This window comes from Ailuropoda melanoleuca, chromosome 4, assembly GCF_002007445.2.
Source record: "Ailuropoda melanoleuca isolate Jingjing chromosome 4, ASM200744v2, whole genome shotgun sequence".
In the NCBI taxonomy this organism is placed as follows: domain Eukaryota; kingdom Metazoa; phylum Chordata; class Mammalia; order Carnivora; family Ursidae; genus Ailuropoda; species Ailuropoda melanoleuca.
The window spans coordinates 5,997,737-6,021,985 of NC_048221.1; the positions used below are offsets into that span (position 1 = coordinate 5,997,737).

At 52.1% G+C, this 24,249-nt stretch overlaps 1 protein-coding gene across 4 annotated transcripts in view; it reads right to left on the minus strand.

The window, feature by feature from the left end:
• ARHGEF18 (Rho/Rac guanine nucleotide exchange factor 18) overlaps nt 1–24,249 on the minus strand; it is an 81,542-nt gene that overhangs the window by 10,794 nt on the left and 46,499 nt on the right. For all 4 annotated transcript variants that reach the window (XM_034657709.1, XM_034657707.1, XM_034657708.1 and 1 more), the window contains 7 exons: nt 8,330–8,468; nt 7,410–7,522; nt 7,113–7,253; nt 5,171–5,421; nt 3,876–4,001; nt 2,566–2,683; nt 1,546–1,794 (listed from right to left, as the gene is read on the minus strand). In XM_034657709.1, coding sequence (XP_034513600.1) covers nt 1,546–1,794; nt 2,566–2,683; nt 3,876–4,001; nt 5,171–5,421; nt 7,113–7,253; nt 7,410–7,522; nt 8,330–8,468 — 1,137 coding nt within the window. The remainder of the gene's footprint in view (nt 1–1,545; nt 1,795–2,565; nt 2,684–3,875; nt 4,002–5,170; nt 5,422–7,112; nt 7,254–7,409; nt 7,523–8,329; nt 8,469–24,249) is intronic.

A 24,249-nucleotide genomic window follows, 5' to 3' on the forward strand; every position in this document is an offset into this window, starting at 1 on the left:
GAGAAAGCACAGAAGGAAATGTCCCACAGGGTCGCAGGGCCACACGTGTGTCCCGGAGAGGCTTCAGCCCCAGGGGTGGGGTCCTGGACACTCGGCCCGGCGCCGTGATGCTCCTGCAGGAGACTGAGGGTGTCCGTCTACCTCACTGTCACCTCCTGGGTTTCAACATTTCACACACGCCAACGGCCGGAGTCCCCTCCCACAGGTTCCTGGGCTGCTGCCCGGCCTGGGCATCTGCCATCCCATCCCCTGTTGTCTGCAGGTCTGCTCTTTGAGAGCCTGTTGCTGCTTTCTCGAATGGGAACTGCCCCTCCGTTCTTCCCGCCCCCAGGTGAGCTGGGACCCAAGCCGCTGGCCGCTCGCAGCCTGCCTCAGGCCCCTCGCGCCTGGAGACCCCGGGTGACAGCAGGCTCGGTGCCTGTCCCCGCAGGAGCGTCGCGCAACAGAGCTTTGGCTCACAGGCGCACATCCTGAACTGAACGGCCCTTTGCGTCTCGGGAAGCGTGAGCACCGTCCTCTCCAGAGCGGCCTCTGGCACAGCACCCAGAGCAGACGGCCTCTCCCTACATGATTCTCTCGACTGCGGCCCGCTGGCTTCCTCTGAAGCATTTACTGCCCTTTTCACTAGTTTGTTTGTTTCCTTATTTCTCCCTTTTGGGCCACGGACTAAAGCCCCGAGGGCAGGGCCTCCTACCGCCCACCTCGGTGTCCAGCACGTCCGCGGGACGCTCGCCTGTGCAAATTCCAGACAAATACATTTGGTCACTGGCCATCTCAACACTCCCCTAAAGATCTATTTAAAGATGCTGATGTGGGGGCGCCTGGGTGGCTCAGTTGGTGAAGCGTCTGCCTTCGGCTCAGGTCATGATCCCGGGGTCCTGGGATCGAGCCCCGCATTGGGCTCCTTGCTCAGCGGGGAGTCTGCTTCTCTTTCTGCCCTCACCCCACTTGTGCTCTCTCTCTCTCTCTCAAATAAATAAATAAAATATTAAAAAAAAATTATTAGAAAAGAAAAAACAGATGCTGCTGCCAAGGCACAGGGGAGGATGCTCCCGGCAGCGCAGGAGACGAGCCACGGACTCAGGCTGAGTCCCGAGTGCTCTCTGGTCTGAAGTACACTGTGGATTTTGGAGGTGGGGCTCGGAGGACACCCCGAGCAGCGCATGGGATGCTCAGGGCCATGGAGGTCAGTGGTCCGGGTGGTGCGTCTACCCACATGAGGGCCCTTCAGCGGCTGCTTGTTTGGCATCCCGGGGCCTCTGACAAACTTGGGGTGTCCCGACGCCTTGGGTTTCTGCTCAGGAGGCGAGGGCTCTGTGTGCCCCCTTCATCTAGTGGCCCTCCTGGTGGATGCCGCAGCACCTCAAAGCCCGAGAAAGAGGGTGCTGCCTCAGCCTTACTCCACTCCTGGCTGTCGGTCTCATTCTGACTTGGCGCACAACCGCCCTTGGGCCATGGGGCAGCCAGGCCGCGGTGGATGTGACGCCAGCACCCGCTCCTCCAGGAGGACGCCGTCCCCGGCAGAGGCGAGGGACGGGGCCTTACCTTTCAGGCGCCCCGACGTCGTCTTCCAGCACAGCGTCCCCTCCAGGTGGAGCCGCCGCCGCAGCATGTCCTCCTTGCGGAAGGTCAGCCCGTTCTTGAGCCTGCTGGAGGACTTCAAGTCCATCCTCCCCGCGATCTCCCGGAGGCGCTGGCCTTTCTCGCACTCGCTGACCTTGGCGTCCACTTGGGAGATGATGTCCTTGATGAGGTTCAGGGCCTGCGTCAGGTCTCTGTAGTCCTCGGTGCCAGCTGCCACACATGGCAGAGTTAGCGCTTCCCTTCACCCCCTTCCACAAGCACGCGCGAGGGGACATGCGCTGGGGGCTAACGAGGGGACACGCGCTGGGGGCTGCGAGGGCTGGCCCCTGCAGCCACGGCTCGGAGGACCCTTGAGAATCCACCTTCCCACTCGGATCTCCTGAGATGTAAATGTTTCTCCGAAAGAAAGGCGGCCCTGCATAGCCCTGCAGCCACTCCTTGCTAGACGTCTGCCCCTGGCCCGCCAGCTCTTCATAAGACACTCCCTCCTCCTGCCGCCATTACCAAGAGCTGGCTCCTCTCACTCCAAGGGGTGGCTTCTGTGGCGGGAGAATTTGCTCCTTCTCCCAGGACCCAAATCTCCTGGGGGTGGGGGAGGTATGGTCAGGGGTGGTCAGGTGTGGTCAGGCCCTGGCCTCTGAGAACTCTAGGCGGGGCTGTGTGCCCCGTTTCCTTTACCCTCCAGGTTCCAGGCACGAGACACGAATGTGCCTGTCTGGGTCAACGTTCATCTACTCCCCAGACAATGACCCAGGGCCGCCTTCCGCCCACCCTGTGCCAGGGGTACGGGGTAATAGCAGGCAAAGAAGACCTGGCACCCCATCTTTCTTGGGTCGGAAGCCCCAGCACTCAGCATGAATCCAGACAACCAGGGACGGAGCACAGAGGGGTGCTTATCCAATCCACTGCTAGCCTGGGGCAGAAAGACAGAGACCGGCCCTCAAAGCAGCAATGGCAGGGCCGCAAGGGGAGCCACTTTACCGTCTGTGTTCTGAATAAGGCGCTCCACCAGCACGGGGTACTTGGTTATACGCTGAGTGACCAGAAGAATACATTCTTGCACGCCGAGCCGCCTCACGATGGAAAAGTTGCCAATTTTCTACGACATGGAACAGAAAAGGCCCTGCTAGCATCCTGTCTCATGCCAGATCGGCTGGGGCTTTTCCCTTTCTCAGCTCACAAGGACCTTCTCAACTATTCCTTGAACGTAGGGCCTTGACTACTGTATACAGGGAGGCCACAGAGGCAAAGGCAGCCTCCCCTCTTGTCAGACCCGTTAAGAAGAAACCAGAACCACCCGGGGGTGTGCGCACACCCACACCCACACCCACGCGTGCACGCATATCCACACACGAAGACTCTGGAACTAGCCCGAGCCTGTGCCTGAGTCAGCCCCCTGCTGGCTCCTCACGCACACCTCTGCCTAAGGACCCAGGAAGCCATCATCCGAAGCCCTTTCTCGGCAGGGCGGAGAGCAGTTTCCGGTGCCCTCCAGAGCATTCCACACATTCTGCTTCTCTGCTCCCCCTGGACTCCCGCACTCCAGGAATGCCAGCAATCGTGAGGACCACTTCTGAGCAGGACCAGAAGAGTCCCTTGGGGTTTGTGAGCTTTCAGGGCCAGCCCCAGACCGACCCTCTCCCTCTTCTGTCTATCCACTGCAACTGTGAGGGAGCAGGATTTAAAAACCTGCCCTTCTTAACTCTAGACCCTTCGTTATCAGCTATCACTTTGAATTAAAGTCCTCAGGGACCAAGCAGCAGGTGAGGGAGCGGCTGCAGGGCACATGCCGATGGGCAAGTGGCCTTGACCCCGGTGCGCTTTCAAGGATGCGGGAGGTGAGGCCTTGCCCAACCTGGTGGACTCAGGCTGGATGCTGTGTTTTTGGGGTCTGGGTTTTGAGGACCTGCATGGAGGTGGGGGACAAGTGGGGACCTGAGAGGGAAGGAGGTGAGGGAGGGGCAGATCCCAGGGCAGAGTGGCCCCTTGAAACGACACTTGTGTCCCCTTGGCAGTCTGAGGAATGACGGCTGGCAGGTTCCGAGCCGGGGCCTGCTGGTGTGGCTGAGAACAAAGCCGCAGGTATGTTGTTTTGTTTTACATCCGGACTTCCCTGACGTGTTCTGAACAAGTTTGTGGTGAAGAAGGAAACAAACACTTGAAAATTGCTGGTTTGTAACAGGCACCTCATAATCGTAAGCTCTCCCCAAGTCTACAGTCCTGTGGGACACAACCTACAGCAAAGAGGATACATTTTTTTATTAAGAAAAAAAAATTTTTTTTTTTTTTACCTTGATGAGGCTTTGAAATTTCTTGTTTTGCTGCAGTAGCAGCTTGTAATGACTGACCGCCTCTTTGTGGCCACTACAGAAGACACCATATTTTTCTTTCATTCTGTCCCCATTTTCGCCGGAGAACTGCAGAAAGACGACGGAGAGGTTAGTGGAAAGGAGCAGGGAAAGCACCAGCGAGCGTTCTCGTCTGGCTCGGCTGACTCTGCTAAAATACGTCTCAAGTGTACTTCTTTTTTTTTTTTTTTTTTAAAGATTTTATTTATTTTTTCGATAGAGATAGAGACAGCCAGCGAGAGAGGGAACACAAGCAGGGGGAGTGGGAGAGGAAGAAGCGGGCTCATAGTGGAAGAGCCTGATGTGGGGCTCGATCCCATAACGCCGGGATCACGCCCTGAGCCGAAGGCAGACGCTTAACCGCTGTGCCACCCAGGCGCCCCTCGAGTGTACTTCTGACTCCTCTTTCTCGTCTAACACACTCGGGCAGGGAAATGCTTCAGGACAGGGGTGGGGGTGGGGGGGTGGTCTCGTCGCAAGGTACAATAACGCAAGAAAAGGAAACTTTCTAATGGGCTTTACTGTGTCACCGTAACAGAAACTTCCTGAAATCCAAGAAGGAGGAGTATATTTAAGCCAAAGAATGTTAGAAACATTTAAAAGCTGAGCGCCGGGGTGGCTCAGTCATTAAGCGTCTGCTCTCAGCTCAGGTCATGATCCCGGGGTCCTGGGATCGAGTCCCACATTGGGCTCCTTGCTCAGTGGGGAGCCTGCTTCTCCCTCTCCCTCTGCCCCTCCCCCTGATTATGCTCTCTCTCTCGCACTCTAATAAATAAAATCTTAAAAAAAATAAAACGAGCAAAAGGGGTATTCTTCCAATTAACTCTCATGAGCTGACTCTGGACGCCTGGAGCACTCGGAGGTCAGACAAGGAGTTCCGGGTCCCCTCTGTCAACCTTGGCCTGGGCTCGGACGTCGACTCAGAAGTCAAATCAGGGTTGGCACCCTTTACCACAGACCTGCTGCTCACAGCCAAAAACAAGGAGGTCAAAACCAGAAAACCAAAAACAAAGAGCCCAGCCGAGCAACCAAACAGAAGCCCAGAGTGCAAGGTTGCGCATAGGCACGCCGGGCACTTAGGCCTCTGTGTCCCTGACAGCTGCCTGCACACCTGCAAAGGCCCGGGACCGCGGTCCGCTGTAGGCTGTCCATAAACAGAGGCCGTGCTCCTTCTACGACCGCACGGAACAGAGACCAGGCAGGGCATCCGGGCCCAGTGCCCGTCCCAGCGCGCCCACCTGCTGCACCAGGAGGTCCCCAATTTTCTGGATGACGTAATTGCGGTCACTGCCCTCCTCCAGGGACTCCTGGCGGCGCTCCTTCAGCCGAGAGAGGAAGTGGCTGTGCACGTCGAGCAGCTCGTCCACGCACGGGAAGAGGCGGCTGACGGCCTTGCTGCTGAACTGGAGCTCCTCCTGCAGCGCCCTGGAGTAGACCTTCAGCATGATCTTGAGTGTCCGGACATGGTGCACCTCCGTCTGCACCAGCTCTGCGGGGACAGGGACCCAAGGACTGAGCCACTCCGCCCCTCCCGCGTCCCACGATGGCACGCATGCCTACCGCCTGCGCACCAGGCACCTGGCTGGCTTCTCCCAGGTCTCCGCCGAGGCCCTTCCCCTGGTGGTGTTACTGCCCGGGGGCGGGCCTCCCACCCCCCCAGCCCAGCGCCGCAGGAGTCCCAGTGTAAGGGAGAAGCAAGGACCGGAGTGAGGTCAGGAAAGAGAGGACTCAGGACATGTCCCGGGACCTCCAATTCACAGGAGGATTTCAGGCCCGAAGACATTTCGAGGCTGTTTTAAGCAGGAAGATTGTCCTGGTGAACACTATTCCTTGGGGGGTGAAACTACACGCCTGTGCACATCAGTGACCAGACCCAGACTCTAACCGATGGAAAAGCAGAGTTCACGTGAAGAATTTAATTCTCGGTAAAAGGCAAATGGGGATTAATTTTCATGCTGGAGTTTAGCTGTTGTTCAAATCAAGGCCTAGAAGCTGCTAGAGACCAGACAGAGGTCAGCAGAGCCAGGCCCAGGGCTGCCAGCTGTGGGGGCTGGAGGCAGTCTGTGTTTGCCCAGATGGAAGCATCCAGTCTCCCTGCAGGATCTCTGCCCAGGGTCTGGAGACCTGAGGCAAAGCATCGATAGGGTTCTCCTGCCCACACCCCAATTTACTCTGGCCTGGGCAGAAAGCTCAGGGTGTGAGGGCTGCCTGGGGGGCTCAGTTGGTTAAGCATCTGCCTTTGGCTCAGGTCATGATCCTGGGGTTCTAGGATCAAGCCCCATGTCAGGCCCCCTGCTCCCTCTCCCTCTGCCTGCCACTCCCCCGGCTTGTGCTCGCTCTGTCAAATAAAGAAATAAAATCTTAAAAAAAAAAAAAAAGAAAAAAAAAAAAGCAAGCTCAGGGTCTGAGACGTGGAGGGACACAGGGGCCAGTGGGCCCCACCATCGCCAACCGGACATGAGTGGAAAGTGAAGACACATATATGCCAGAGCCTCCTCACGGAGCACTGATGAGGGACAGAAAATACCTCCTCGGACGACACGACACTCTCAGTCTTGGGGAATGATTCCCACGGAGACAGAATCATAAGAACAAGTAAGGGCTTTGGGGAGAGAAAGGCCTCAGATTCTAGTGAGGGTGTCTTGGGTCTTCATCATCCTGCTTATGGGGGTCCAGAGGCCTGGAGGGACACACGTGGGGCCCCCAACATGGCACCTGGCCCGGGGATGGGCTCTGTGTCCGAAAGCTATCGTTTGCACAGTGACCTATAACCCCCGTCTCAGGAGAGGGGCTGCCCACACAGCCAGGGCGTCCACCCTGGAGCCAGTGCTGTGTCATATGCCTTCCAAACACCCTCGTCACAGCCACCCGGGCCTGTCTGTGGTCACCAGGGATGGCTGGGATGGGCCCAGACGGTATTCTCTCTCAGGGTCACCAGCAGGGTCGGGATGAGTCAGGACCGGGCATTCGGCCACGCTCGTCCTCAGGGACAGATTCTCACAAAGCCCTCCCGGGCCACCTCACGTCTCCCTGCCCCGGGGGAGCAGGTGGAGTGGGCCCCACAGTCTCAGGGAGGAGCCTGAGGTCTCAGTGGAGCCCAGACTCGCAGGCGCAACCAATCAGAACAAAGGTGGAAAAGGAGTAAGTGGAAGGTCAGTGTGACAGCGCAGGACTTCTTACCGTAGAGAACACCCTGCCTCTTCACCACCTCTTTCTTTTGTTTCTTTGCGTACGCTGCGTCCACGGAGAGGCTCCAGGACTCGGCCTCGAAGTCGCGGGCGTCCGCCTCGATCTCACTCCTCAGCGAGGCCGTGCAGGGGTCTGAGGGAGGAACAGGAGGCTGCTGCTCGGGGCCGGTGCCTTGCTGGCTCTGCGCCGCCCCCGCCCGCGTCCCATGGACACACTGTGTGCGTCCCAGCCCTTCCCGTGTGGGTGGAGACCGCGGGACGTCCACGAAAGAATTGAGGGGGACTGTACCTTCTACAAAAATGGGCTCGGCATTCGAAGATGTAAGCGAGAGAGAGTCATCGGCTGCCTGCTTAAATTTTAAAAATATAGAGTCGGCTTCATCCATCTCTCCTGTGACCGGTCTAAACAAAAATCATAAAAACAATTATTCTAAAATAATGAGTTAAACACACACACCCACTCTATGAAGGCAAATCTATCGGAGAGCTTTCTGGATTTCAAGATAAACTTTGTCACAGATCATTTGTAAGAATTAGGAGACTGTCTGTCCACATCACATCAGGACTTCCTCCATCATAACTAACGTCAATCCAACGTCCAGATACGTTCTAAGGGTGCGTTAAATCGTATGCTTCCTTTAACAGCCACCAGAGCCCACTGGAGCCCCTGGAATTCTTTCTAGCAAGAGTTGGGAGGACACAGCCACAGAGCTGAGGGTGGAGGGAGAGCCCTTTCTTAGTGGAAGAAGATATCAGCTCCTTTCCTCGCCAGCCTGTACGAGGACCGCCACAGTGACATTTGTTAGCATTAGGTATTCCACCCGAACACTGCAGAGTGGAGGATTAAGGCAACACCAACTCCAAGTCCTCGAGGACAAGGTTAAGGCATAAACAACAGCAACCTCAGCGGGATTTCTAGCATCATCTCGAGCACAGACGGGAACCCTGTCTAAGGGCCCTTCCAGAGTATGAAACAACGGCCAAGTATGCCCAGAACACACGGTGTCTCAGTAAAGAAGAGGATCGAATCTCCGAAGCAAGTGTTAATAGGAATTTCATGGCATGGCTGGGGGCCAAGAAGCAGGTTCACACGGACCTGAGGGTCTCCCTTCGGAGAACCCAGCTGCGGGGTCCCAGCAGAACACCACATCCTGCTCCCTCCTTCCCCCCCTTCACTGGCACCTGGCGCAGGGACAGGACCCCACTTACCCGAGCTGTGTCCCCGTTCCCGCCAGGCTGGGTGCTGGCTGTGGCCCCCCCTTCTGTGAGACCGTCATGCCGACATTCCTGGACAGGGCCGGGCTGCCATCAGACAAGAGGGTGGCCCTCGGGTGCTCCTTCAGGGACGCTGCGACAGAGGCAAACACAGAGTTGGTGCTGAGAAAGTGCGCAGGGTAGCGGAGGTGGCCCGTCCGAAAGCCCCGTTCCGACTGCGGCCGCAGCACGGACAGGATCTTGGAGGTCAGCAGCTCGTTATCCAGAAAGACATTCTCGCTCCATTTCCGAGGAAAAGAGCTGTAGAAAGACAGCTCAGGGCGGCCGTGGAGCGCGCTATCTCTGTCACTGCTTTTGGAATGCGTGTTCCCCATGTTCACGGTCGGGGCTCCGAGAGCCAGCGCGGCGCGAGGCCGGGCTGTGCCGTTTTTATACCTCCGTGTGATCCTTCTAGAAATGTAAAGCTGCGTCTTCTCCTACTGTATTGGCTGAGACAGCAGGTCTGGAGGGCAGGAAATTGGTCCCCACTGTGACCATTTAGTTGGAAATCGCACAGTATCTTCTCCTTTGGTAAGATAACAACAAAAAAATCCCGACACCCCTTTCATCGCGGCAGGGGGTAAAAAAGCAGAGAGGAGTTTAGATTCACTGTAAATAATCTGAGATCACTGAACAGGGAGCTCTGCACTTGGTGTGGCTCGTGCCGACATCTCTCGCTCTCACACACACAAACACACACACACTCACGACTAATTGACCCGCAATCAGATGTCAGGATGACTCTGAGACCCAGAGACCACAGGGCATGATGGACGGCCACACACGCCCCTGACCGTAGGAACGCTAACAGAATCTGAGCACGACAGCGGACAAGAGGGGTCGATCCTATCTTACACAAGGGTTGTAAACCAACCTAACACACAACGGGGGCTCCAAAGGGTTCTTCACACGCCTCCACTCATAAGGTAGGAACTGAGATAGTAGGACGCGTGTATGCTCTCATCACCTCTCCCACTCGCGGAAAGATGAAACTCAGAAAGCAAACTGTCACCCTCTCCAATTTGACAAATCGAGTCTGGCTGAGACGGACTGCTTGGCTCGCTCAGTCTCAGGGTGAAGAGCACACTTGAAAGCACTCCTCCAGGCAAGGATAACCAGCAGCATTAGCAAGAGACCCGTCCACTAGCCTTTCCGACCTGGCTCCTGGGTCCCCGGTGCACCCACCCATGGGTTTCTGTCACACAGGTAAAGCAGTGGGGACTGTGGTTCTCTGCGGCATGAAGACCACGACCTTTAGGGTTGGGTAAGGGACCAGCACCAGAGAAAAATGAATGTACTTCTTTCAAGAGCTTTTTTGGGGAGTGGGATTCAACATTCTGAGAGTTTTTTTTTTTTTTTAAGATTTTATTTACTTATTTGAGAGAGAGAGAGAGAATACAAGCAGGGGGTGTGGGTGTGGCAGGCAGAGGGAGAAGCAGGTTCCCCGCAGAGCAGGGAGCCTGATGTGGGGCTCGATCCCAGGACCCTGGGATCATGACCTTAGCCAAAGGCAGGCGCTTCACCGAATGAGCCACCCAGGTGCCCCCTGAGAGTTTTTTTTTTTTTTAAAGATTTTATTTATATTTATTTATGTGACAGAGAGACAGCCAGCGAGAGAGGGAACACAGCAGGGGAGAGGGAGAGGAAGAAGCAGGCTCCCAGCTGAGGAGCCCGATGTGGGACTCAATCCTGGAACGCCGGGATCACGCCCTGAGCCGAAGGCAGACGCTTAAGGACTGCACCACCCAGGCATCCCCCCCCACCCCCGAGAGTTTTAACTTAGGTGGAAATGCAGGCTGGTTGCAAGTGTGCGGGTGGGTGTATGCTGGAGAGAACATTTCTGGTCAAGGAGTCATGAGCAAAGCTTACCAGCGGAAACTGCACCAGCAAGCAGGTGACACCGTGTTCCATATGGAGCACATATTCACAGCCATTCATTAACACAGCCCCACATGGTGAAGGGGACATCTGGTCGGTGACTTCAGACGTCCCGGCATCAGGATCCTAAGTGGCTAACAATTACTATTATTGCCGAGACAAAGGTGCTGAGGATACGAACACCCATATTCATAAAGGTGAAAGTCGTAAATCGAGGTCTCCCTGGTCCAGGGCAGGCATTTCCTGCCATTTCTATACCACTTGAAACCCCCCTAGGCAATTATGACCCGAATGTACAAATACGGGACAAACCCTGAAATGAGTCCTTTGCCTGGGTGACAGAGTGTTCCTGTGAGCCGAGATCTTGCCTGAAGTCAGATGGGTTCTACTTTAATCACAGTCCACAGGAGGAAGTGTCATCATCGACACCCTCTGGGAATCACCATTCCCAAAGAATTTTAATGAATGATGGGTACACTAAATCTATGGTAACTTAAACCTTCCCCTGGTAATGGAGAAGATACTTGGAGGTATCCATGTCCAAGGGTCATGATTAGGGGCACCAGGTGCCACTGGACTCTGGGGGCACAAGGGATAGAATTTCGGCAGAAAGAATGAATGATAAGCTGCCCCCCCAACATATGACATCATTTACTTATTTATTCTGATCATCCATTGTCTGCTTCCCCAGTAGAATGGAGGACAGTGCCTCCCACAAAACGGGTCAAGAAATCATTGTTTTATGGAATATTATTCAGCTATACAAAGGAAGGAAATCCTGACACCTGCCACGACGTGGAGGGACCCCGAGGACACTGTGCTCAGCGAGAGCAGCCAGACCCAGGACACATCCCGCAGGACCCCACTCCCAGGACCGTCCCCAGAGGAGTCCTGTCCACACAGACAGAGAGGAGATGGTGGGAGCCAGGGCTGGAGCAGGGGGTGGGGAGTCCATGCTTCCTAGGGACAGAGTCTCCATGTGGGGAGATGGAAAGTTCTGGAGACAGATGTTAGGGGTGGTGGCACACCAATGTGAATGTACCTAATGCCACTGGACTATACTCTTAAAAAATGGTCAATTTGATGTGTATGTATATTTTACCACAGTTTGAAAAAAAGAAATCATTGCTTCTTTGGGAACAGTTCTGCATCCTGACTGTGGTGTTGGTTACTCAGATCTGCATACGCCAAGGATAACATTTCATAGAACTGGGCATCGGGGTGGCTCAGTCGGTGAAGTGTCTGACTTCGGCTCAGGTCATGATCTCGGGGTCCTGGGATGGAGCCCCATGTCGGGCTCCCCGCTCAGCAGGGAGTCTGCTTGTCCCTCTGCCCCTCCCCCTGCTCGTGTGCTCTCCCTCTCTCTCAAATAAATAAAAAAAAAATTCATGGAACTATACACTCCCTTTCCCTCACTAAAGAGTGCAATGTAACAACTGGCAAAAACCCAAATAGGGTCTGTCCCTGAGTTAACGACAGTCTACCAATGCCAGTGTCCTGGCTTTGACCGTGGATTATCAGTGGCTATCAGAGATTATCACTGGGGGGGGGCTCGGAGAAAGGTACCTGGGGCTTTATTTTTTTTAAAAAGATTTTATTTTATTTATTTGATGGAGAAAGAGAGAGAGAGAGAGAGAGCACAAGCAGGGAGAGCAGCAGGCAGAGGGAGTGGGATAAGCAGACTCCCCGCTTAGCAGGGAGCCCGATGTGGGGCTCAATCCCAGAACCCTGGGATCACGATCTGAGCTGAAGGCAGACGCTTAACCAACTGAGCCACCCAGACTCCCCACTTTCTGTGAATCTTAAATGATTTTAAAATAAAAAGTTGTAGCTGATTCTCGGTATTCACTGTAGCGACGTTCTGTGAAGTCACAGCGGGCATGAATTAGCCAGTGCCGAATCTGGTCCTAGGGGAGACGCAAAGTTGGGCTCCTGGGAGCTTCTGCCTACACTTCCATCAACCCCTCAGTACGTAACCTTGTTTGATGTGTGCTTTTCTTGAAAGACACCTTATTTAATATACGCTATTGATGACTATTACCATTGAACTCACGGTCACTGGGACTACAACTCAGGCCTGAACAGAGCGTATCTCACACGTGGATTTTCCGCGTCCGAGGCATCACAGCCTTCTTGCGCTCGGTAATGACAGACGGCCCTTCAGCACGATGCTTGGGGGCCACTTTAAGCAGCCCAACCACCAGCGGAGAGCATGAAAATGCTAAGAGCATGGCATTGACGACACTTGTCTACAGTACAAGCTGGAACAAGAAGGCAGGGTGTCACCTTGTCCCACCTCATGCATGGTGGGTGACTCATGTTTTTCACTGCACATGCCCGCACATGACCGTGAAGGCCCCACGGGTGTGGATTTGGGGGTCACAAATAAATTTCAGCGAGTAGGTACGCTTGCAAATACAGAATCCGTGAATAAAGGAGGACTGACTGTATACAAGAAAGGTGTCGAGTGAGAAATTATGATGTTTTAGAACCCCCTTGTTTGCTCAAATACATACAGTATTTCTTTAGAGCACTGATACTCTTTGTACATCCTGTCCTGCTTTAGGACTTATTATACACATATGCCCAAAAAGTATCCAAGCTGGGGGGCCTTTTTACAGGAAAACGTAAAGCTCCTCATTTGGCAGCAATATGGCCTCTTGGGATAAATCATTCTTTTCCCCTGGAGGGTCTAGCCACCACTACCCCTCTCAAAGTACTTAATTAAGACTTAAAATAAAGGGGTGGACAATCACTATTTGAGTCTTTCTGTAACTTGCACATCCACGGAAATAACTGCCTGATCCGGACACGCGTTGTCCTCTGCCACAGCCCGGCTGTTTCAACCACGTCTTTCTATTCTGTGTTTTTGATGATCTGACAGCTGGGCCCCTGCTGACCCAGGAAAGCCTGCCCCTCCCAGGGTTGGCGGGTTCCAAGCTAGTCAAGGACTCACTTGCAAGAGCGCCTCTCACATGTGAGCCCACCAATCCAGAGCCCACACTCTGAACGCCTCCTCTGTGGGGATCTCGCACTCAGGGCCACCATCCCCCTGCCCTGACCACCCCCGGGGCAGGTGCCAGACAACTAGGGACAGCCCCTACGCCCCAGGGCCCACTGAGATTTTTCAAACTAGCCAGTCCTAAGCCTGTTTACCCCCACCCGTTCCTCCCCACAGAAACCACAGCAAAGGCTCTTGCCCACGTCTTCCCATCATGCCCTCTGGCTCCTGACTGACCCCAGGGCCGCCCCCTGTGGCCCTCGGTGGTGTGTCCTGTCCCCCGCTCCTAGGGGACTGTGCGTACAAACTTCTCTTCTGGCAGTCAGTCATATGCATACCTGCATGGCTTACCGTACCTGGCTAAAACAAATCCTGGATACCCTCAAACACCAGGCACCCAGGGCCCAGAGGTCTGCCTGCCAGGGCTGGGAGCCTCGAACATCCTCTGGGGGCAGTTTTCCTACATCTAGACACACGGAAATTGTGGGACGGCTGGTGGAAAGGCACAAAGGAGGAGCACTTTGGAAAACTGGTGGCTCTTCAAACGGTTAAACAGAGAGTCACCCTACGTTCCACTCCTGGGTATGTGCCCAAGAGAAGTGACCAGGTATTGCCCCACAAATACCCGTACATACACGCTCCCGGGAGCGTAATTCACAACAGCCCCAAGTGGAAACGACCCTGGACGTCCGTCAACCGAAGGATGGAGAAACACAATGTGGTCTGTTCATACCACAGAGTACCCCTCGGCCATAAAAGGAATGAAACACTGATTCTGGCTATCACGTGGACAAACCCGGCGCTCTGCTGCGTGGCAGGGCCCGACACAAAAGACCGCGGATCGTAGGAGCCCGCCTCCAGGAAATGGGCACAACCAGCAAATCCAAGGACACAGAAGGCAGTTTAACAGTTGTGCAGGACTGGGGGGAGAAAGCAGGGTGATGGCTAACGGGTGTAAGGGTTCTCTTGGGGGATCAAACGCCAATTGTGGGGACTGTGACTCTACGAAAAGCCACTGAACGGTACACTTAACTGGGGGGTATCGTAGGGTATGTGAGGCCCATCTCAGTCAAGTTATCAAACAAATGAATAAACTCCGTGAGCCAGAGCCATCTTTCTGCAGGAGGAGAACCCAGCGTGAGCCAATCACTCTTGCCCTTGGCTCTGAAAGCGACAGGACTCCGTATTCGCCCCACTATCGTGTTTTCCGAAACCAGACAGCCACGGCGGGACGGACGGGCCGTGGCGTGGTGCTGGGATCCGGGCCACGGCGCGGAGTTGGGCGCGCGGCCGCCTAGCACTGTCTGCACTGCCATGAAGAGTGGCTTCCGAGCCTAATTAGCACCGTCTGCCCACTGCTGAGAGGGGCCATCGATCGGCGCGCGCTGGGCCCGCTGCAGAGACTATGCCGCAGAGCCGTTTCTACGAGGGGACCCAGGGAAGGGGCAGGGACAAAAATAAGAAGCAAGCAGAGAAAATGGAAAAAGTTCTCTGCCCAGAGAGGAAAAAAAAATACACGCTGTTCTCAGCAACACAGACAGCAGCCTGTTCTCATGATGATGGTTCTTTAAAACCTGTTTTGTCTTGGTGTCTGGAAGGGTGGTCTCTGTGAGCACTAAGGATGGCTAAGCCTGTGTGACAGACAGCATGATCCTACTTACAAACCCTGGAGATACGGTGGATTCGCTTCCAGACCCACCGTGATAAAGCGGGTCACAGGAATTTTTTGGTTTCCCAGTGCCTATAAAAGTTATGCTCATACTATGCTGTAGACTATTAAATGTGCAATAGCATTACGTCTAAAAACAGCCATCCCTTAATTAAAAAGCACCTTTTAAGGGGCGCCTGGGTGGCACAGCGGTTAAGCGTCTGCCTTCGGCTCAGGGCGTGATCCCGGCGTTGTGGGATCGAGCCCCACATCGGGCTCCTCTGCTGTGGGCCTGCTTCTTCCTCTCCCACTGTCCCTGCTTGTGTTCCCTCTCTTGCTGGCTGTCTCTATCTCTGTCGAATAAATAAATAAATAAATCTAAAAAAAAAAAAAAAGCACCTTTTAAAAAATATTTTTATTTTTAAGTAATCTCCACATTCGGCGTGGGGCTCGAACTCACAACTCCAAGATCAAGAGTCACATGCTCCACTGAGTGTGCTACCCAGGCGCCCCTTAAAAAAAAATTTTATTATGGGGTGCCTGGGTGGCTCAGTTGGTGAAGCGTCTGCCTTCGGCACAGGTCATGATCCCAGAGTCCTGGGACTGAGTCCCGCATTGGTCTCCCTGCTCAGCGGGGAGCCTGCTTTCCCTTCTGCCTGCGCTACCCCCCCGTTGTGCTCTCTCCCTCTGACAATAAATAAATAAAATCTTTAAAAAAACCCAACAACAAACCCACACACTCTATTGTTAAAAAAAGGCTAACCATTACCTGAGCTTTCACAGATCACAGATCACCATGACCAAGAGAATAAAGAAAAAGTTTAAAATAGTATGAGAATTACCAAAATGTGACAGAGACACAAAGTGAGGGAAAATGGCCCGGACAGACATGCTTGAAGCAGGCTTGCCACAAATCTTCAATTTGTAAAAAACGCGGTATCTGCAAAGTGCGATAAAATGAGGTATTCCCATGCTTTGCTCGAGCTTCAGGCCCCACGCTGTGAAGTTCAGGTTCAGAGGGGCTAATTTCCAGCATAGTTATACTACCAGCATGACCCTGGTCTCTCATAGGTCCTTTAGGCTACAGACTTTTCCCCGACAACCCATTAGCTCTGGTAGAATCATAAGGATTCACAAGGAACGCTCATTAACGAGACTTCATAGTTACAAACCTGTTGCTCCTTTTTCGAGGAAGCCCTATATGACATATCCAGTGACCATCTTAACTGGCTTTAAACTGTCCTCTATAATCTAGAAGCATACTTGTTTCTAAAAATATTGACTTTGCAGCAAGAATTTTATATTCTCAATGGCAGATTCCTTCAGCTGCTCAATGGGAAAGCAACTGGGAACATCTTTTGAAGGCAGCTGGGCCCTGGCACAGAAGTCCCCCTCCCACCAATTTTCTGCAAAAGGCCATACAAAGGGACCAGCCAAGTGGCAGCTTTAGGCAGGAATGGCCTTCCCCAGCTGCACAGCCGTTTCAAAGGCTTGGCTTCAAAATAACTGCTACTTTTCTCATCTTTACTGAAGGCCTGTGTCCCCATCCCTGCCCCCATTCTTTGTCTCAGTGAAGACTTTTCTTTCAGGCTGAGATTGCCGCCTGTCTCTGGAGAGTTCTAGCAAGCACGCGCTTCGGGCAAGTGTTCGAGAGACAATTAAGAAAATCTGAGACAAAATGAAGTTTTCAGTTCACAGTTCCTGGCTTTCCAGCCACCTGAGAATAGACTAAATCGATTCCAAGACAACTCATTGATTTCTCTGCCCTGCTTCATTTTGACGTTACACAAGCAAGATGCTATGAAGACGGGCAAAACTACAGAAGACAAAGAAACACCACACAACGAAAAACCTTAACCCTGTGCCTCAGGGGCAAAGGAGGAAAAAAAAAAAAAGCATCTTGGGGCTTAGAAGGTAAGCATGAGCCAGAAAGAATACTCTTCCTAAACCCGCTATTAGCCAATAAAAGTCATTCGCGAACCTTCTATTCCCAATTACGTCAAACACAGCAAATGCCATAAAAAAAAAATGTGCTTATCTTCTTGACTACTATGTGTGCAGAAAACTTAAAAATCACAAAAAGGCATAAAAGGAGAAATAATCCATAATGTCGCCACCCACAGGTAATCGCTCCTGGTATAAATGGTTTTGTAAACTGAGAAATGTTTAATAGTGACTGATCCTAAGATCTGGGTTCGAAAAATCCCTTCCACACAGCAAGAGAATAATGTTAATAGCATATATGTATTTTTTGCAGGAATACCATGCAGGACATGTGGGTTATGCCAGCGAGTGATATACTTTGTGAATTAAGATACCGCAAAATAGGGGCGCCCGGGTGGCTCAGTCGTTAAGCGTCTGCCTTCAGCTCAGGGCGTGATCCCAGCGTTCTGGGATCGAGCCCCATGTCAGGCTCCTCCGCTGGAAGGCTGCTTCTTCCTCTCCCACTCCCCCTGCTTGTGTTCCCTCTCTCACTGTCTCTATCTCTGTCAAATAAATAAATAAAATCTTTAAAAAAAAATGATACCGCAAAATAGTCTGTATTACTAATCTGTGGATAATTTTGGAAGTTAAAAATAGGACAATAGGGGCACCTGGGTGGCACAGCGGTTGGGCGTCTGCCTTCGGTTCAGGGCGTGATCCCAGAGTTGTGGGATCGAGCCCCACATCAGGCTCCTCCGCTATGAGCCTGCTTCTTCCTCTCCCACTCCCCCTGCTTGTGTTCCCTCTCTCGCTGGCTGTCTCTATCTCTGTCAAATAAATAAATAAAATCTTTAAAAATAAATAAATAAAAATAAAAATAAAAATAGGACAATAATGCCTGTGTGCCTGGGGAATAAAAATGAACCACAACCTGAACTTCATGCTTCTCCCAAACATGAACTCAAAGTGGACCAGACTGAAATGAAAAATGTTAACAGTATAAAATGTTTCACAGGTAACAAAGGATACAATCTTCAGGAACTAGGGCTTGGTTCATGAAGAGTTCTTTGATAAGACACCGAAAGTCTGATCCACAAAAGAACAGCAACAACAAAATCTTTAAATTGACTTCATCATAATCAGAAACTTTCGCTCGTTAAAAGGATGGGGGAGAGGGGCCGGGCTATCTGCAAGCCGCCTAGCCGACCCAAGATTAGCACGTAAGACATACAACAAGCTCTCAAAACTCTGTAGTAAAAACACAAACGACCCATTTAGAAAATCAGCAAAGGGATGAAATGCATTGCCCCAAAGAAAACCCACAGATGGTAAAAAAGCACAGGAAAAGGTGCTCTGCTCAGGAGCCACGAGAGAAATGCAAAGCCACCAGGAGACAGCAGTACAGCAGGGCCGAGACCAGAGAGACAGCCCTGCAGCCGGCGACGGCGTGTGGAAGCTGGGTCACGGCGGGAAGGGAAACGGTGCCACCAGCCTGGAAAACAGCGGGGCAGTGTGCAGAGAAAACGGCAGAAACAGCATCCCCGGGTATTAATTTCAGAGGAACACAAAACATATGGCCAGACAGCAACCTGTATGTGACCGTCTGTGGCAGCTTTATTCAGGAATAGCCCCAAACTGGAAATCACCCAGATGTCCTGCAGAGTAAACGCCCAGACAAACCGTGGTCCGTGCAGACCACGGAATCCTACCCCCCATGGACATGCAACAACCGCGTGGACCTCCTGGGGGCCGTCCTGAGAGAAAAAAGCCAAGCTGAAAAGGACACTGGATGATTTCATTTATGTCACATCCTTGCAATGATGGGAGTTCCCGGGATGGGAAGGGATGAGTGACTGCTGGGGTTGGTGATGGTGGAGGGGATGTGCAGGGGTTGATCTCCATGGTGGTGAACAGCCCGGGACCTTGGTAACAGTGGTGGTCACGGGTGATGCAATGGCACAGAACCAGACGCACTCACTGTCCCCATGCAATTTTCTGTTTTGATATCCTAACAGTTACTCAGAAAGGAACCCCGGGGGAAGCTGGGTGAAGGGTACATGTGACCTTTGCAATCTGGTGTGGGTCCATAATGATTTCAAAAGGAAAAGTCTGAAATAAACAAAAGCACCACCAGCAAAAAACCTAGAAAGAACACTCATGACCAAGGTCTTGGTCAGCGTGGGCCGCCAGAACAGAGTACCACAGACTGGGGGACTGAAGAGCAGACATTAATTTCTCACAGTTCTGGAGGCTGGGAAGTCCAAGATCAAGGTGTGGGCAGCCTCGGTCCTAGGGGAGGGCTCTCTGGCTTGCAGCCAGCCAGCTAAGGTCTCCGTGGGTGCTCAAGGGGTGGAGAGAGAGTGAGAACAAGCTCTCTGGGTCTCCTCTGACAAGGGTGCTAACCTCATCATGGGGACCCCCACCCTCATAACCTCATCTAAACCTAATTATTTCCCAAAGGCCCCACCTCCAAATACCATCACGCTGGGGGCCAGGGCTTCAACATAGGCGTTTGGGGGGAACACAGTTCAGCCCACGGCATCCGAAAACGAATAAAACCATGTTTCCTAAGTATGTATTTAAATAAAGAACTCATTGCTCACTGGACACCTCCGCACAAACAGTAAGGAATTCTGGACTGGAATAAACTCATAAAGAGAAAGCAGAATGGTGGGGGCCGGGACTGGGGGACTTCCTTCCCTTTACCTCAACAAGGGGAAGACCAAAGGGCATGGCCTCTCAGAAAGGATTACTAGAAGAAGGCGCCGGACACCATGCAACCAAGACTCCAGAAAGCAGTTCTTCTTTTTAAGATTTTTAAAAATTTATTTATTTATTTATTTATTTATTTATTTATTTATTTGACAGAGAGAGGGAGAGCGAGAGACCACAAGCAGGGGGAGCGGCAGAAACAGGCTCCCCACTGGGCACGGAGCCCGATGCGGGGCTCGATCCCAGGACCCTGGGATCATGACCCGAGCTAAAGGCAGATGCTTAACTGACTGAGCCACCCAGGAGCTCCCAGAAAGCAGTTCTGATGGCCAAGGAGGAGGGTCTGGGAATAGTTCTTTCTAAGAAAGGAGACTTCAAAACCTTCTGAGAGGATTACTGTGGAAATGAGAAATGCCTGAGGATCTCACTGGAAATTACCTTACTTTGGGGAGACAAATAGGACTGTGAGGAGTATAAAAACCGATGAGAAAACATGAGAAGTGAGCAATCCGCAGGACGTAGGATTACCCTACTTTGAGCTGGGCAAAGTAAGACTTTCTCCTGGGTGCGAACCTGGGGGCTTTGTGCAACGGCCCCTCCAGGGAACCACCAAGGACCCTGGTCTGGGATGTCACCTTCTGTCCCCTCCTGCTGGCGCAGGACACCTGTGGCATGGAACCCCTGGGGCCACCTGGCCTCTAGTAACAGGGCTGCTCCTTGTCAAGCTGGGAAGTCTCTCCTGGAACTGAGGGGGCTGGGTGTTGTTGGCTCTGCCCTTTTCGTTCTTTCTTTCTTCCTTCTTTCATTTATTTATTATTTATTATTATTTTGTACTCTGGTAAAAGAAATGTATAGAACCAAATACCAGATGTATTGGACCATTCCTAAGTGTACAATCCAACGGCGTTAAATACACTCACAATGTGTGTGACCAACACCATCATCTCTACCCAAAACTTTTTCATCATCCCCAAAAAAACTTTGTACCCATTAAACAAAAACTCCCCTCCCCCAGTCCCAGCCCCCACCATTCTACTTTCTCTGAGTTTGTCCTCTCGAGGTACCTCACATCAGTGGAAACACACAGTATGTGTCTTTCCGTACCTGGCTTATTTCACTTAGCATGATGTTTTCAAGGTTCATCCACGTTATGGACTGAATGTTTGTGTGTCTCCCCAAAACTTGTATGTTGGGGCCCTAACCCCCAGAGTGGCTGTCTTTGGAGATGGGGTCTCCAAGGAAGTCATTAAGGTTAAATGAGAACATCAGGTGGGGGGGGCCCGATCTGATAGGATCAATGTCCTTATCTTAGAAGAGACACTGAGGGGGCGCCTGGGTGGCACAGCGGTTAAGCGTCTGCCTTCGGCTCAGGGCGTGATCCCGGCGTTATGGGATCGAGCCCCACATCAGGCTCCTCTGCTGTGAGCCTGTTTCTTCCTCTCCCACTCCCCCTGCTTGTGTTCCCTCACTGGCTGTCTCTTATCTCTGTCAAAAAAATAAATAAAAATCTTTAAAAAAAAAAAAAAAAAAAAAAAAAAAAGAAGAGACACTGAGAAGGGTGCCTGGGTGGCTCAGTCGGTTAAGCATCTGCCTTCGGCTCAGGTCATGATCTCAGGGTCCTGGGATCGAGCCCCGCATCTGGCTCCCTGCTCAGTGGGGAGTCCGCTTCTCTCTCTCTCAAATAAATAAAATAAAATCTTTAAAAAAAAAGAGAGAGAGAGAGAGAGAGAGACATCAGGGAGCCCAGATGCCTCCCTCCTCCGACCCCATCCTTCTGCACAAAGAAGAGGACTCTTGCCAGAAACCAAATTTGCTGGCACCTTGAATTTGAACTGCCAGCCGCCAGAATTGTGAGAAATAAATTTCTGTTCTTTATGTACCCCCAGCACTTTCAAGGGGAAGGGTCAGAGAAATTTGCTTAGAAGGGCAGGAAGGAAAAGTAAAAGGAGAGAGAGAGGAACACTTAGCTAACCTTGGTTTCTCAGTGCTTGGCACACGGCAGCCGCTGAGCACAAAACTGCAGAAATTCAAGTCTCCAGATTAGAAGTTCACCTCAGCCAGGAAGACAGTTCGAGGTGAGCCTGTCTGAGCCTGTATGTGGCAACTCCGGGGAGACGGGGAGGACAGAAGTGACAGAAAGTGGCAGGAGGGCAAAGTGATCATGGTTCGCGAAAGGAGAAAGGAAATTCATCTTAAAAACTCACTGTTAGTCTGTGGCAAAAAAAGAAAAGAAAAGAAAAGAAAAAAAGGGTTTATGAGCTGCGAACACGGGAAACAGGCCATGAATCGGGGTTTCCCATTACCTTGAACAAAGAGAGACTGAACTCTGGGAGCTGTGCGTTGCGGCCCAAGTGAGGAGCAGACAGAGAGGTGTTTATAGTCATTATAGCCAACGGGTGGCTCGTGCTGGTGGCTCTGGGCCCAGTGGGGAGATGCAGTATATACCAGCCCCTGGGGTATCAGCAAGGTGCTGGCTGAATCCCACATGGCATCCCGGGGAATGTGAGGGAGAAATCAGAACCGAAGAAATAAATACAGGTTGGGTGCCTTTATTTTTTATTTTTATTTTTAAAAAGATTTTATTTATTTATTTGACAGAGAGAGAGAGACAGCGAGAGAGGGAACACAAGCAGGGGGAGTGGGAGAGGAAGAAGCAGGCTCCTAGCGGAGCAGGGAGCCAGACGTGGGGCTTGATCCCAGGACTCTGGGATCACATCCTGAGCTGAAGGCAGATGCTTAACGAATGAGCCACCCAGGTGCCCCAGGTTGGGTGCCTTTAAAACTTACTGACCATTCATACCCAAGCCTGGTCACGGACCTATCTCAGGTAGAAGGGGGATCTCTAGCGGGATGTCGAAGGGCTCTGTCCTCATCTTGCCTGAGATAAGAAGAACACAGACGGCTCGCTTATCAAATTCACATGGAATAGAGGAGCTGCTTCAAATCCGGTTTGGAAATAAAGACAGAGAGATGAGGTGACCCAACACTAACTTGACACGCTACCATGAAGGAAATGTCAAGGGATTCCGCAAAGACGGGTGGCGTGTGGGTGGGGGAGCCCCAGCAGTGGCACAGGTGAGATCATCTAGGGGGGTGTTGGGTGCCCACCGCAGAGCCAGTAAATCAGCAATGGGGTGCGTGCAGAGCTGGGTCATCTTAGACCTCATCAATACCAGTGCGATGACGAGGGTCCAGAGGGCCGAGCTGCTGGCCAGCCAAGCCTGACCTGGGGTTTATCTCAGGCCAAGGCCAAGTTCACCGAGTAGATGGCTCATTGTGACACCGGCTGGGATGGCACTCAGAAAGCTGTATTGTGACCTATGGAGGGTCAGTTGCAGGTGGGCCGAGGAGCCCACGTGGGCCAAAGGCAGGCCAAGTGGAGCAAGCCCAGAGGACTGCTGGGACAGCCAAAGGATCTCAGCCATGATGTGAGAGGAAGAGCGCCAGAATGGGGATGCTGGCCAGAGAAAAGGAACCCAAGGAAGGTCCTCTAGAAGGGCTGGCCTGCTGGCAGGCGTGGAAAAGTCTCTCCTCTGAGGCTCACAGCACAAGTGGCGAGGTGAGTGCACGTGAGCAATTTCTAGTAAGAATAAAAGAGCAAACACCCAGTATTTGCACAAACCACAAAGAACCACTACTCCTGTTTTAGCACATTCCATTCCCTCCTTATTTCTATTAATTCCATTTATGCGGAACTGTTGCTAATAATCAACCATTTATAACCTACAAAAATCCACACGGTTCGACCTAATGCACGGGAGAGCTCCCACTGAATGTACAAATTTTGCATCTCGCCTTTCTGCTTAAGATTATGTCATAAACATTCTACCACACTGTAAAATATATTTCAGGAAACTTCTATGATTTCTTTCCTGCAGAAATCTTTTGCAATGGCTGTGAAACTGCTTATTAAACAGGAACAGTCCTCCAACGGCATGTTCCCGGGATGCTTCCAATGGTTATAATAAAACCAAGGGACGTGGTAAAACCAATGGAACTAGAGGGTATTATCCTAAGCAAAATCAGTCAGTCAGAGAAAGACAGATACCATATGATCTCACTCATACGTGGAATTTAAGAAACAAAACAGATGAACATAGAGGAAGGGAAGGAAAACTAAAATAAGATCAAAACAGAGAGAGAGGCAAACCATAAGAGATTCTTAACTCTAGGAAACACTGAGGGCTGCTGGAGGGGAAGTGAGTGGAGGATGGGGTAACTGGGAGATGGGCATTAAGGAGGGCATGTGATGTAATGAGCACTGGGTGTTCTATGCGATGATGAATCCCTGACCTCTACCTCTGAAACTCATACTACACTATATGTCGACTAACCTGAATCTAAATCAGAATGAACGAACGAACGAAAGACCTCAACAGATGCGTGAAATACTTCATCTGCGTTGGATACTTTCTTGGGATAAATTCCTATTAGTAGCTGGGTCCCCTGCCCTAAGTCTCCGCAGTCCAACTGCTCCCCCCATAGTGCAGACTGTCAGTGTTCCCCTCCAGCCAGAAGCTTCCTGAGAGCAGGCCAGTGTCCGTCTGGTCAAGCCCTGTATCTCCGGCTTCCTGGAGAGCACCCTGAGTCGCACTCTGCTGTGGGTAGAGGGTGCGGATTCTCAGATCCATCAGCATGCGTTTGACAGACTTCTTCGGAGCGCTCCTGGTGCCCTGGGAACACAAGGCCCTCGCCCGCCAGGGAACTAGGCCC